This window comes from Drosophila bipectinata, chromosome 2L, assembly GCF_030179905.1.
Source record: "Drosophila bipectinata strain 14024-0381.07 chromosome 2L, DbipHiC1v2, whole genome shotgun sequence".
Taxonomy (NCBI): domain Eukaryota; kingdom Metazoa; phylum Arthropoda; class Insecta; order Diptera; family Drosophilidae; genus Drosophila; species Drosophila bipectinata.
Genome location: NC_091736.1, coordinates 14802581 through 14818267, shown reverse-complemented (window position 1 = coordinate 14818267; position 15687 = coordinate 14802581). Strand labels below are relative to the sequence as shown.

General features: G+C 37.0%; 1 protein-coding gene across 1 annotated transcript; it reads left to right on the top strand.

Annotated features, from left to right (window-relative positions):
* Positions 1–14792: 14792 nt before the first annotated feature.
* LOC108125773 (uncharacterized) lies at positions 14793–15188 on the top strand. Its single transcript, XM_017242100.3, has 2 exons — positions 14793–14900; positions 14959–15188. Exons 1-2 carry the CDS (start codon positions 14819–14821, stop codon positions 15165–15167), a joined length of 291 nt encoding a protein of 96 aa, XP_017097589.2. The 5' UTR covers positions 14793–14818; the 3' UTR covers positions 15168–15188.
* Positions 15189–15687: the final 499 nt, after the last annotated feature.

Sequence of the window (15687 nt, the reverse complement as noted above, 5' to 3'; positions counted from 1 at the left end):
GCAAGCTATTTTTGATTATCCATTTTGGTCTTATTGTCTACCCCAAAATACGGATGCCCTAGTTCGAAGCTGAGCTTCCAAATAATTAACTCGAATTCAAATAGCCTGCAAGTGGCAAGAAGTTCTGGCTTGCAGCACGTGTTTACAATCCGCACAGCTGGCATTTCCGACCATCATGCAGAGCATGTAAAAAATTCAAGCACAAGCTTATGAAATATTTGACGGGTGTGCCGGGTGTCGTCACTCGCATTTTACGACATGTCAATGATGGCCGCCATAAAAACCCATAAGAGGTACAAGGAACTCTTGTTACATGGCGTCAAAGAAAAAAATATGTTAAGCCAAAGCTTAGAGTAAATATAGGCAGAATTATTAAATTCTTAAATTTATCCAAAGTGCTTTACTGCTGCTTCTGTCGACGAAACCCACCATTTTAAAGTTAATTGCCTTCCTCAGTAAATCTTTCCAAGTACTTCATGGGACTTGAAACTGCAATAGGCAAAATATGTCTGCTTGGATGGTTATGGCTTAGACTCCATCCCGGAAACCGTCATTCCGCGCAAAATGGCGCAACTTCCGCCCGAGACTTGTCAACTAAATAAGAAAAAAAGTGCCAGACGACTAGGCCCCAGACATTTTTCCTTGCTGGCCGCCTGATTTATTGCACTTTAAAATCGGCGTCATTTTTTCCTTGCATATCGTTTATCTTCATTGCGTGTGCCAGTATGCCGAAAACTAAAGCGTCTAGAATTTCTTCCCACGACCCATAAATATGAGATAAAAAAAACTATAGAGTAGAGACCAGTCCTTATATAGCGTTATCACATTGTAATTTTGCAAATGCGTCCTTTAGAGTCAGCATATTTGGAATGCAAAATGCATCAACATAAAATTTGGTAGTTGCTAGGAAACTCAAGACCAGAGCCAGAACTTTAGTTGTATTTGCTCTTTCCTACTTCATGTCTCTTTATCTTTACAAAATACAAACTGATTTAATTTAAAATTTTACTTTAAACATTTCTATTTAAGTTAAAAAGAAATTAAATCAGAAAATACTACAATTTTATTTCCGAAACTTTAATATTTTTAGATTGAGTCATTGGCCTCTGCAACTTGGCCAAGCCTTGTCAATTTAAGAAAATTTGATATCCCTCAACTCAAATAACTTGTAGTCATGGCATTTTTGGGCTTGGATGGAAACGGAAACTATAAAAATATCAGTTTATAGCAATTTGGTAAATGCATTCGGTCGGATCGTGCTAACGTTCTGGCACGTCAGATGCACAACAGATTACTCATACGCCCCCCAAACCAGCATAATGAAATGGGTCTTTGGTCTTTGGTTTCTTATTTATTATTATTTTCAGCTGCACCTTGTTTCGGTTATCGCTTATATAGTATAGACAGCGCGAATAGCGCCACTAAATCCTTAGCGCCAATAATTCAATAATTTTACGCTTAAATCATAGCAAATTAACCCATTTCCGGCGTAGACAGCGCCACATAAATTATGACCCGCGACGTGAGACTTGAGACGGCTGACTAAGTGGCGATGATGGTTGTGGTGATACCCAGGGATAGTGTATGATGAACAAAATGGGGTACTGGCTGTAAAGGATTTCCGTTGAAATAAATCTATAATTGTTGATCGTCTATTTAAAATCTTAGTTTAAGAGAGATTCATTGATTATTTAATATCCTTTCCTTTCTTTTAAGCCACTAGCCACAATATCCAAATCATCCTTCTTACATTTTCTTGTCTGCTTATCTCTCGAGCCAAGAAAGTGGTCAGTCGAGTCGTCGGTTTGGGACGCGTTTTGGTGGATTGCCAGGTGTGAGTCAGTTGATAGTTGTGGCAGTGGCAGTAAAATATCTAAAAAAAAAAGGCAACTTAAGCACCGGAAGCAACGAAAACTTGCTACAAGCATTCGCGTGAGCGTGAAAATGGTTTTTCGTTTCGCTGTCGCCCACGCCCTCCCACCAACACCTCTCCATTTTCCTTTCGATTTTTCCTTCCAAGACCTAGAATCTCCAGGGTGATGGTCGGTAGTTGGTGGACGATGGGCAATGGGCGTTGGCTTTGTGTTGCGCTTCGCCGAAGACAAGCTGACAAATGCTGAAACGTATCGTATGCCATCTATCATCGTGCATTAGAGCAGCGTCTGTCCGTTTGTCCGCCAGTCCGGTTGTCCGCTTGTCCGTCTCGACCGCTTCTCTGTCCGCTCGGATTTCTCAGTTTGCCGGTTAGTTGGCAGCAAGTTAAGTGCCCGTTCAATGGCCAGTTTGGGCCACGTTTTATGTTACAATGTTAATTTCCTTCTTCGGCTTTGGTCTAGACTCTGCTTAAAACTGATTGCTGGCACCACTTAGGGTTCAATTGGGAGGGTTTGGGGAGATGTCGAAGGCCTAGAGGGTGGGCTTGAGGACCTTGTATGCTTGTGTATGAGTGCCAGAGATTTATGCGCCAGAGGGGCAATCATGTGGAATGCATGTTAATTATAGTACGCCGAACGAACCGAACCGAACGGAAACGAAATCAAGCATAACCACACCTCAAAAAAATATATATATTATAATACAAATATAATACAATAAAATAATAATACAATAATTTAATAAACATAAAGCTTTTTAAAGTTCATAATTAGGTAGAATATTTTACTTCACATTTATCATGACATCATTTTTATTTTGTTTTTAAACATATAAATTTCTCTCAGTGCCAGTTTAACGATGCGAGTGAGCCATGTGGGCACCCGTGATCTCGATGTTGTTGCAAATCAATTTGATGTTATTAGTTAATAATTAGAAGCCGAGGCAGCACCACTAGCACCGTAGTAGAATTCCCATCAAGAGCGTCGCGCACTTAACCAGGCAGCCTGGGGTTAATGCATGCGACGTGTTTGAACTGTAAATGAGGTGGAAATGTCAGTTGGTAAGGGCATTGGACTCTTACCTGTACATATAACGCCCCCGTTTCCTCCTCCAAAGGGTTTAAATCGTTGCCAGTTTGCGGTTCTTATTTATGAGTGGAAAATGTCTGCGAATAATGCCACTTAATGAATAACTCAGCAACAGACGACACAATTTACAGCAGCAACAACTATTGCCAATAATTTGACAATATTTCCGCACGTGCCTAACATTTCGACCACTTATCCCCCACTCCCTGTCTCCAAATCACCTTTTACCTTCCTCCTACCATCCATGGCATCGCCCGTCAGTTCATTTAGACCATCGATCTGCTCTCTCACGCATCCAATTGGCCGGAAATGTTGCTGCGGCATAATTTGTCAATTGTGCGTGTTGATTTCTGAATTAGCTAATTTGGATTTTAGTTATTAGATGCTGATTACGTGTGTTTTCCACCCGCCAACCCTCCAGCCCATCCGAAAATGTGACTCTGTGTGCCACCCACCCACCATGTTCTGTTGCCAAATGAGCTTTATAATTATTTTTTAACTACCAGAATGAGTATCACAGTTTGGCAATTTTGCCTTATTTTTGCGGCTGCGGTTTGTTTTGTTCTGTCCTGGTCAACCGACATACAAATTTTTAATTTATTGCTACATGTCGGCACTTAAATTATTTTTGTAATGTATTTCATGTTTTTCGCTTCTATTTCTCGGTTCTGGTTTTGTCATCAAGGCTTTAAGCTGCCCAAACATTTAATTAGAATTGTTTTGGGGTTTTCAGTTGTATTATCAAATTGCATTTATGTCCCAGGTCTAATTAAGCGCAAATTATTATTTTTCGATATTTACATTTTTTGGGGAATTAAACATTATTTAGTTTGTTAACACATTTGTTCGTGACCACGTGTATAATATTATCTAGCGAAATGAAATTGGTATTCCCATGCTGAATAATTAGCTCATAATTTATTTTGGAAAAACGGAAATTGATGTTTAATCTATAATGAGTGGGAGATGCATATGTTTATGATATTTGAATTATTATACGAACATGTGTGCAAAAAAAAAAAGATGTTTTAGGTTTAAAGAGGAAGCGTGGGTATTTAATATTTATTTAATAATTTATTAAATGTTTAATCTAAAAATACGTCGATAAATATTGAAGCTTATAATTATATTGAAACGTTAGTTTATATATTTTTTGGCTAATAAGGTCTTAGCCTTAACTCCCAAATCTAAACTGTTCCCATTATATCCTATCACGAGGTCTGATTCATTTTCCCCAACCAAACTCTTATATTTTTAGAAGGCTTAGCCTGTAAAAGCTTTCGTTCTATTTAAGCCAAATACTGACTCTCTCCTGCCATTATTATACAATGATTTGGGAGCAAAAGCTCTTACCAAAGCTGCAAAAATAAGATTTGAGCCGAGTGGGAAGTTGGCTTACTAAAAAAACAGCTGATGACTGACCAAACCCAAGAATTAAATACACTCTTGTGTTTTAGATGTACATGTCTTAAAGACAACAAATAAATATTTGAGTAGCTTTTCAAGTTCAAAAATTTCTAAGAAAATTTCCCGAGTTCCGTTTTGAACAGGTAAGCGGATGCTTTTGCCCTTTTGCTTCAGGCTAGGTTATTTTTCCACCTACACTTGACATTTGGCCCTAAAAGAAACTGCAAACAAGACAAAGTATCTTATTATTGAGAGTTATGGTCCATTTTATTATCTTTATTGGGTTGACAGGAGATGTGACTAAAAAATAGCCTCTCCATATGAGAAAATATTCATTTTTTTATCAAAAGTATTCAATAGATGAGCTTCTTTTTCTGTGTATTTGCAAGGACATTTTAAAAATATTGTGTATTGGTATTTTTCTGGCAGCTTAATCAAAACATATAAATAAATTCATGGCCATTATTTTTCATATCAATACTAATAAAAAATTGATTAACTAACTAACTAATGGGCTTGAGAGTCACAATGTCGAAGTGTTTTTAGTGCCTTTCAATTTTTTCCTTTTATTATGAAAATGAATAGAGATGAAAAGCAGTGACCATAATTGATATATTTATGACTATCCAATTAGTAATATAATCATTCAATTGCTTTTAGTTTTTTGTCCTGATTTTATATATTTTTTCGTTGGAATTTGTTTTTTTTCAGGCTCACAGTATATAGCAACGGGAAAAATAAGGATATTCTATGGCTGCGCATTTAAGTGGGCTTGGGAGCGTATTATTGGCTTTAAGAGATAAGATGAGAATAAACTGCTTTTACGCTAGACAGTGTATCTGTGTGTGATATACACACGTTCAGGCAAATGCAAAACACATTGCACCGCCACCAACCGCAAATTGACTAAAACCATGCCCTAAGGGGCAAGGGAAAAAGGATTGTGGAAGGCAGGGGGCTGGGAGGCAGCCGCAACATCCTCGGCGCCGCTTCTGCAGTTTTCACTGTCTGTCACAAGACAATTTGTGCGCGCAAAACACAAAATAATACACACTACCATACACACACTTGGACACGTACATCCTGGCAATGAGATGCACATATCCAACCACATACATACATACATATTTATAGAGAGACTCACACCAATGTGCATATGCATGGCACAGTTGTTCAGCTCCAGCCTGGCATCAGGCTCAAGGGACGCTTGGCACACATCGCGTATACGTAACGCGCAGCCCAACTACAATACGTCTAGGATCCAGCAATACTCCTACATATTTATATATATACGATTCTACGGGCACTGGGATATAAAGGATATAAAGGATGCCCGGCTCCCGGCCCGGCTGCAACACTGCAACGCTGTACAGATTTCAAGTGAATAACTTGTGCGGGTAAACATTTTAGATTTTGATAAATTGCAACTTATACGTATTCTGTATAAATAAAAGATTTACGTAAATCGCCTGGTAAATGGCTGTAAAGAAAATGTGCGCGGTGTCTTCGCCTTTTTGTTGCTCCTTGTCGTTTGTATGTCTTTGTGTGTGTATTTGCCATAACAAATGCTTACCAACTTAGCCACTGACTCATCTGGCAACTGAGCCTGGACAGCTTATATCATAGCCAGCTGGCGGAGAGACAGAGTTCCAAGCAGGAGGCTTGAGGTTGAGACTGCGGTAAGGTAAACCATATCATGAATTTGGCTATAATATTTTTCCCCAAAACCATTTTCATTGCAATTTTCCAAGCTCTAGAAGCCAACAAAGAATTTAATAAAGCCGACACTTTGATCTATTATTTGCTTAGTATGAGAGAAATAAAAAAAGAATTTGTTGAATATTGTTCTGAGAGACATTATTATATGAAGGGGAAATTAAAATGTTTTAAAATATTTTTTAGACTTCACACTAGGGATGGTTGATGTGTATCCTTCCTGTTTACTGGCACTGCATTGTGGTATCCTGCAGAGTATCCCTGGAGATTTTCAGGGCCACTGCAACGAGTGCAATCTGCGTCGGGAAGCGTGACTCCGATGCCATTTAATCAACATTAGTGTAACCGCAGAGCCCTGTGCTCGGATATATGCAATTTTTTACGAGGGTGGCAGTGGCAGTGGCGGGTCTGGGGAAAAAACACAAACCAAATGGCTTATTAATTGCTGTCAGCTGGCCGGTTTTAAACAACACTTTATTGTTGCCTTCAGCAAATGAACTTGAAAAGGGTAAGCAAGAGGCTAACAAATTTAAAAAATGGTTCTCTTACCATTATATTTTTGTAAATTGAAATCGCAATTCACAGAGGTAACATTAAGTGGTAAGCATTCGAAAATTCAATTTGGATTAGTGCCAAAGTAGAAACTTTGTACATTTTGTAATAGATTTTGTATTTAAGCTCAACCATTCCGCAACTCATTAAACTATCAAATATAAACCCCAATTTTATCGCTGGGCTTTAGCCAGAAACTCTCGTTTGGGGCCAGAACTCGCCGCCGCCGCTTCTGCCTCATTTCATCATATCGCATTTCAACATTTCAGCACTAATGCTGCTGCAACTTTGCTTCCATTTAGCGCTAACTGCCATTATTTTCAGTTTTATTTCAGCACAAGGTCAGAGTCCACAGCAATAGCAACAACTGGTTGAAGCTAAAAACTCGCGCAAAAGCGACTGAGGTACAAAAAGGGTGAAAATGTGCTTTCCTTTTATGGCAGATGTTGGAAATATACTAACTTAAAATAATATAGATAGTATACAAATTTTTAAGATACATAAAGAATTGTAAAAGATACATAAAGAATTGAATTTACAAAAGAATTTGTAAATCTTTTGTAGTTTAAGTAAGTTTTAAATATAAAAAAGGATTTTTTTATCCTAAATATATGCATTCTATGGGAACTACGACTAAGTTTTATTTTTTATGTAATAACTGAACTTTAAGTTTAAGTTTAATTCATTTAAGTGTAATTTATAGACCTAATTTTAAATACAAATTTAAGAGAAAAACTTTTTTTATACCTTAAATATTTTTTTAATTTTTGTAATAACTATAAAATAGAACTAATAACTTTGAATAAATTTGAAAAGAAAAGAAACCATAAAACCACCTACAACTATGTCTTTAAATACTCAATGTAAGGGTATAAAAACTACAGAAAAATGTTATTTACTACACATAAATTACACCGTGGGGGTGGCTGGTTGGGGTGGCGGTGTTGAGTCCTAGGGGTTGTTGGGGCCATCTGGGGCGGAGGGATGCTGGAAGTTGGGTAGCCTCAAACAACAAGAAGAACTATCAAACAACTTTTTTTTTTGCTGTATTTTTTTTTTGTATTTTCGCAGCATACCGCAGAGCGTTTGTTTAGTGGGCGTGACCTGGTTCCTGGACTGGAGCAGGGGAGGTAAGGGGGCGTGGCCCGAAGAGGTGCATATGTACATGCTACATTTGACCGCAAAAGTAAAACGGTTTTTTGGTTGAGTAAAACGCTGAGAAGCAATTTCGGACCGAAGTTGCAATGAATGCGAACGTTGCCATGAATGATGGACGCTTTGGCAGAACTTTGATGGGACTTTCAGCTCCATTCCATTTTGAAACGAAACCATCACACCTCACCTCGTCCCTATCCTGTCAAGGTCATACTACTAGCATATCGCAAAATCTGAAAATGTGATTGAAAGCGAACAAATAGAATCTGTCCATGGATTTCCCCCTCGGATCTAATGTCACACAAATGTCAAGCGATGCGTATACGTTTTTGAACATATCCTCGAAATTGCAACTGACGTCAAAGATTCGTTTTTTTTTTTTGTTTTTTTTTGGAGGGTAAGGAACTTAATTCCTATAAAAGATAAAAGGGGGATTTTAGATAGTTGGTTGGACTACACTTGAAAGATAATATGTTTTTGATAAAAATGGAGATTTTTTTGTGGATCAAGGTTTAAATTCTTAAGGGTGTCGCGCAATAAACTTGAAATGATATACATATATATATCGAAGACATGTTTAATAAGGTTTTATCTTAAGAGGAGCTTAAAAGGATTCCTGTAAAGACCCACCAAATAATAATTCAACAACTATCTTGTGTCTATCTTGCCACAATTTTTTACTACAAACTCAAAGTAGTTTTTATTAACAGTTTACTTCCGATTCATTGAACAGAGTTCGCTTAAAGTGCAAAGCTATACAGTAAAGCTGGAGGGCCATAAAAACTTAATTTGATTTCGTCTTGACTATGTGCTAAATGCATTTTTATATCCAGCGATTTTGAGAAAGTTTTATACCGCCAGGCCATCCGCCATCCGCCAATTGCACTTCCCCCCTGGGCGGCCTAGTTTTAGTGTTGAAAACTTGGTCCAACTATGCAAACAACAGTCGTAAATAAGTTCGACGACATTTTTAATTACATTTAAAGAAAAGTTATCCGCACTAAATGGGATATGGGCTGTGGGCTATGGGCTATGGGCTGGCTGGTGGTTCAAGATCGATCGATATGCAATGCCAGCCATAAATAAGCAATGCCATCGGCAAAGGCAACGGCTACGAAAACGAGAAACTTAATTTCAAAATAATTTTACCAGTCGACGAGGATGCTGTTGGGGCAAAAAGTTTTCGTTTAGCCAAAAGTTTTCAGCTCTGTCTTAGTTCGTGTTGACTTGGCCCGATGCTTTTGTATTTGTGATTCTTCTACTGCTCCTTGGCCGCTACTGCTACTGGTAGTGCTACTGCTTATGTTTTGTTTATAGTTTCGGAAGCTTGGCACTAAATATTAATAGTTTTATGTTGTTAAAAACGTTAATGAAATGCTCTGCCGCCTTCTCATCCCATCCGCAGCAGCTGGCCAGGTAAAAGTTTTCACGGCATATTAATAGCTGATTCTGCGAAGGCGGTGACCTGGCCAAAAACAGCTTCACTCGAGGACATGACCGAAAAGTGCTTACCGCAAGCATCCAGCATCCTGCATCTAGCATCCTGCATCCTGCGAAAGCATGCGTGCGTGCAAGGACGACAAACTGCAAAATTTTCAGCGCGTTACGTGTCTATATCTCTCTCTTTCTTGTTTTTTTCTCCTCTCTCTTTTACTCATACAGTCCATCCTTTTCGCTTTGGCGCTTTGCCCCCCATCCGGCAAGTGGCATGGCATTAGATTTTTCAACAGGAATTTGCAGCGTTTGTGTATTTTTGTCCATGTTCCATGCCCCGTGTGTTCTCATAATAAACCCAGGGATACAGGGACTTTAAAATATTGTTTCTATATTATTTTGAAGGTAAGACTAACATAATAAAATAATTAAGACAATAAATTACTAGATGAACAGATAAGGTATTAAAATAGAAATTTAAAAAGGCGTTATAAAAGTCTTTAAAAATGTATGTAAATTAATCTTAATTGTACACCTCTTTACTTAAAAAAGGAAATAAAAAATTGATTGAAATAAAACGTTAGGATCATCGGAAATTGGTGTTATCCTGGAGGGCAATAATTTGTGGTCCTTTGCCAGTTCGGTACTTTTTCTATTTCGTTCCGTTTGGTTCGTTTTTGGGGGTCTGTTCTCTGTTTGGGTTTCTGTTATGGGGTTTGGGTTGTTTTTGAGGGGTGGCTGGGGCATCTGTGGGTGTTTTCTATTGCGTTTTGCGACAAATTCAATTGCAGCACGTGTCGTTGGCCATGTACGCAGAGATATGTGGGAGAGTCTGTGTTTGTAAGCCTCTGGAGTGCGACTACATATATGTATGGGTTTCAATGTTAAAAGCAACTGACGCCAGCAGTTTCGGCCCCAGACCCCAACACCCATCCACATTTATACATATAGTATTTTGTGGAAAAGAAATGTGGCTGGAGTGCAAAAAATGCAAGGCACAACAAACTTGTTTGTCAACCTTCAAGGCGGGGCGCCGATGGGCGTGGGGTGTGAAGTCCTTATAGAGACCCTCACGTAGTTGTCTGTGGCCACGAAAAAGTTGCATAAAGTCAACAACTTTCAGTGGTTTAGTGATGTGAAAGTTGCTAAGCTCCAAATGCTTTTCAACTCAAATGCCCTTCCCCACTACCCCACAAGAAGGTCAATTACTCGAGGAACTTGAGTTAAAAGGCGTGAGAATACACAAACTGGACAAGATAACTTTGGCTTAAGTTTTCTTTTTTTTGACCAAGTTTCTTAGTTTATTTGCTTAGAGATTTTTGCAAAAAGATTGCAACATTCTGTGTTTGATATTAAATTCTGGAAAAATGCCAACAATTCAATTTTATTTTCATTTTTCATTGCATTTTGCATCTAATCCATTGTGAAGTCTGGCCAACCCAAGCTGTCTGGCCAATATCAATCAAAGTTGGTTACGCCCCGAAAATGCCATAAAACTTTCCAGCTTATCAACAGCAATAAAAAAAAGAAGCAACAAAAATGAAATAACAAAACTACACAATCAGGCAAATTAGCGCAATTTGCGCCACAATTGCAATGGCGAAGGGGCTGCAATTTATTTAAATACATCGGCATGTGCAGCCGTCAAAGTTAACAATGTTGGCCATGGTAACAGCCAAAAGTCCCTTTTGCCACGCTGCCTAGTTTGCCCCCATCAACAGTGGCATGGGGTTTGCGCGGTTTTGAGTGAAATAAAATTTAATGCCATCAACAGGCGTGGGAGAAATGGGTTCGCCATATTTTTGTATTTTTTTTTTTTTGCTTTGTTGCGGGGGCGTGGTGGCGCAAAATGTTTGCGGCGCATAAACAAGAATTGTTGCCACAGTGCGCCGTAACACGCTAAACCATTAACTAAACAGCTGAAAATAAAACAAAAGCAGCCATAAGAATGCAATCGAGTGGAAGGCCGCAGAGTGAATGCCCTTAGCTAACCGAAAATCCTATCAGTTAAGCCTTAGAAAAACCAAATCGAGTTAACAATTGAGAAATGGAATTGCAATATTTTATATCACACTTTTCAGTAAATTGTAAGAAGAATGACGGGAGGGTCTTAAAATGTTGGTATTTCTAGTAGAGGGAGTGCATTTTAGTTGGTTTGCTCTATTTAAACCGCCTTTTAACATTTTTATCCGCTTAAAATCAAATTTCATATTAATTTTTATCCGCGTTAGCCATCCATTTGGAAACTTTCAGTAGCAGGCTGTCGTCTAATTTAGATGATACCCGATAGGAGGAACTAAGTGGACGCCACCCACTAAAAACAATTAAAAATGGAAAGCCCTGGCTTGCCCTAGAAAATTTTTGGGGAGAAATGCACTCATACACACACACAAACTCATACTCGTGGGGAGCAATAAAAGTAGCTCTAACCGAAAAATAGCGGCACTTAATAAAATAAGCGTGTGGCATGCCTCACATGCACAACAACACAGACACACACACCTATATAAACATGGGGAAAAACCATGGTTCGACCCACATGTTGTCAATGCATAAAACAATTTTCCACGGAAATTGCAGTAATTAACTTTAGTACCTGCTTGAGTGACATTGTGTGTGGCATTGTCTGCATGAGTGTGTGTTTGTGTGGGGTTGTGGGGGAGTGGGGGTGTGTGATTGTTCGACCAAAAACAGGATGTTTGCTGAAGTGTGTTTGCCTGTTTTATGTCCTTGTCTATATACATACATATATTTGTATTGCACTGAGGAAATTTGTTATAATTTTTAAAAGAATAAATTATTTAGCTAGTTAAATATAGACACAAAATTATGAATGTATATATATTTTTTTAATCTCTTATATATATTTTTTTGGACTATTTTTTTTATGTGCCTGTGTCTATGGTTTGTTTTTCTAATTCAATTAAAATTGGCAGCTCTGGCAGCCAACATGAAGTCCGTTGCAGTGGCGAATCATTAAGCGGTCTGCATATGCAATCCTAGAGACTTCAAATCCTCCCAAAAACCCTTCAAGCCCTCATATCCCCCTAAAAACCCCAGCCCCCAGGATGCCTCCCCCGCTGCCCCTGCCCCGTTTTAGCATATGTTTACGCTTGTATTGGTGTTAATGTTAACTGTCACTACATTTGCAGCCTGCAGCCTTTTTGGCAATGCCATTCCTCTGCTCTTAACTGGGCTGGCAGGCTGTTCATGTTGTTTGTTACGTAACTGTAAAAACATGTCATACCAGCATGAGTGCATGTACATAAGTTTGAGTGTGAGAGTGTGTCTGTGTCCTGTCGCATCCTTTTTGTGTTCCGATGCCTGCATGGGGCACGTTATTCGACTTTATAAATTATTTATTCACAAACCCTTAACATCCTAAGCCTTTAATAAAATAAATAAAAAAATGGAAATAGTATTTAATCAAAGAAATAAATGCTAATGAACGGCGTGAATTTTTTGCATAATTGGAGGTTATTCTAATTAATTAGCTGCAACAATTCTGATGCGTATGTAATTAATTTTTTTAATTGCCAAAGACTAATTGTCATGAAAAAATTGTTCATTTTATCATTGTTTTTGCCATGCAGAATGAAAGTAAAATATATTTAAAAACAATAGTTAGAGAACGAACTTTTAATCATTTTGCTTTAATTAGAGAATTATCGATTTGGGTCAATATATGTAAATATTTGCATTTTGTGGCATCTAAGTTCATGCACAGCAAATTTGAAAATGCAAAATTAATTAATGCTGTTTCAGATTTCGTTGTTCAAAATGTCAAACTTGTATGAAGTTGCGCATTTTGGTAGTTTGGTTTATTCAACATTATTTGTGGGTCAACATAGAGGGAAAATGTATAATTATATGCCATGGACTATGTTTGAAAACCTAAAGCATAAACCTTAAACTAAGAACTGGAAAACTTGTAACCTGTAAAAAGCTTAAATTGGATTATGAAGTTGTAAAGAAGACCTGTTCTTATTTATTACCCTCACTTCAATCCAACTGAATGACTGAGCAATTAAAGACTCACATATAATTTTCGAATTAAGGATTCACAAAATAAATGATAGGCAGCAATTTATTCAAGCATTCATAATATCCTTACGCACACACACACATACACAGAAAGTTTCCTTTGCTTGAGATATTGTCAAAATTATCCCCAATGTCTTTTGCATAATTATGTTGAGTTTTAGTTTCTGCCAGATCCTACGCTTCTCCCATTATCCTGGCTAAGCCCTAAAAGTTCATTTTAATCGCCCATTCAGGATGTGTTTATAGTTCTCATGTGTGTGTTTCTGATTAATGAAGATTAATAAAGAGGAAAATTGTTACCAATCTGTAAAAGGTTAGTTTGATGTGCTTTGAATATGATTTGGGCTTGACAGTTTATATGCTTGAGTAGATTGAACCCCAAAATTTTATAGCCAATAATATGATTTCATTAGGCGATTTGCTCAAATGAAAACACAGAAAGGATATGAACTCAGAGTTAGGTTATTAGATGAATAGTGGGAATAATTTCTCATTTTAAAACATGCTTCTTAAAGCCACTCTAAGCGTATTATTGTAATATCATAACTCGGCGATATTATGGTCACATATAAAAAATGTTATTAAAACTTAGGGAGGCAAAGGAAGAATGATCTAAAAACTAGAAGTAGGAGCCATTATAGCACCGCTTAAAATTTATGGAAGCACTTGCGGCATTTCTCGTCGACTTTTGGAATTTTTTATTTATTTATTTTGCTGCCTGCTAGACCATTGTTCGAAATTTTTGCGTGTCGGCAATAAGATTAAATTGCTTTTGTTGTCTTGGTAACAGCAAACAGTGAGCCATCAAGATATCCTCACACGCATCACAGGCAGCCAAACAATTGAAAGTCAGGTTTTTTTTTGTCAACAAAAGTTAACAATACGCACGGTTGGAGATTTCGTTTATTGAGGCTCCTATGGCGTATTTTCAATAACATCGTTTGCTTTAAATATTTATTTATTTGGTTTTTACCATAACTAATATAATTTTCTATGGTACTTAAATAATTTTCCTATGCTTTAATTTTTTATAAATATTTATTCATCTCTAAAACCACCATTTAATAAGCAAAATGAAATTACTTCTGTTGTTTTTATTTATTGCTGCCTGCCATGGAGCCAAGCACTCTGCCTTAAGTGTTTTAAGTGGTTTGTAATTATTATTTTTTGATTAACATTTTATATATTTATTGATTTTAGAATTATGCAAAAAACATGAAAGTGGTCCAGTCTGCCAGAAATTGAAAACCTTTTATTGGAGCGACAAAGATGAGAAATGCATGCCCACAAAATATTTACTCGAGCCTTGTAGTTTCTTTCTTCGATCGGATACTTGCAAGGTGATATGTTCCTCGGCGACGGAAACCTTTGCACAACTTGAGGTTTTTGTTAATGGTATGACTTGAGATAAATATATATCAATTATAATTGTTTATAAATACATTTAAAATAAAAAAGAAAGCTCTTATTTGCCTAATTAATTTGGTCTCATAACGAATTAATTTGTTTAAGTTTACGGGTTTAGTTTCTTATATTAATCAGTCACTATGGAGTTCTTGTTTATATTAGTTCTTCTTTTAGTTATTTGTGGTGGGGCAGATAATTATTCTCTTAGTCCTACATACAATAGTAAGTCTTATTATTTTCAAAATTTTTTTTATGAAATGTATTAACTTTTTTTTTAAAGCTATTTGCAAGCGAACTGGTGGCTCTATAACATGTTACCAAAATAACACCTGGGGCTTTAATGAATATGAACGAAAATGCTATTTGGTGCCTCATAAAAAGGAGCCTTGCGGATTTTTCGATGGCGAAAAAGGATGCAAAGACTTTTGTCTCGGAAAATTTAATAGAAAAAAAATTAGGAATTATACACGTTTCTTGCAAAGAAAATAAGTAAATTTGTTGCAGAACTAATTGCAAACGATGCATTATTTTTGTTCGAATATTTTATTAGTTAAGATGAAGTTTTTGATCTTGTTGGTTCTTTGTTTATTATACCAATTTCTTATAGTTTTGGGGCATAGTGCCATGCAAGCAAGTATGCAAGTATTATTGTCGACATATAATGGAGTACATTTTTATTTTGTGCAGCAAGTACTCTGCAAGAAGAATTACGAAAAAGAAATGTGCCGTGATGAGATTACATGGGGATTTGATGAAAAGAACCATAAATGTTATCTTGTTTCCTTGGGGAAAGAGCCCTGTGGGAACTTCAATAGTGAGAATTCCTGTAATCGATATTGTTCACACACACATGATGTAAAAAAAAAAATCGTCCTCTAAATCTTAGATAAAAATAATTAAAATATCTTTATGTCGGTATATGAAGCTTTTAACATTTATAACTTTTTCATAACCTGCTTCTGATACCTTTTAATAATTAAAGACCTTTTTAAATTGAAGTGTAAATACG

Bases quoted from the DNA above. Each gene is read 5' to 3' on its own strand.
- LOC108125773 (XM_017242100.3), top strand. From the start codon at position 14,819: ATGGAGTTCTTGTTTATATTAGTTCTTCTTTTAGTTATTTGTGGTGGG. The intron at 14,901-14,958 runs GTAAGTCTTATT...TTTTTTTTAAAG, and splicing joins TCTTAGTCCTACATACAATA to CTATTTGCAAGCGAACTGGT.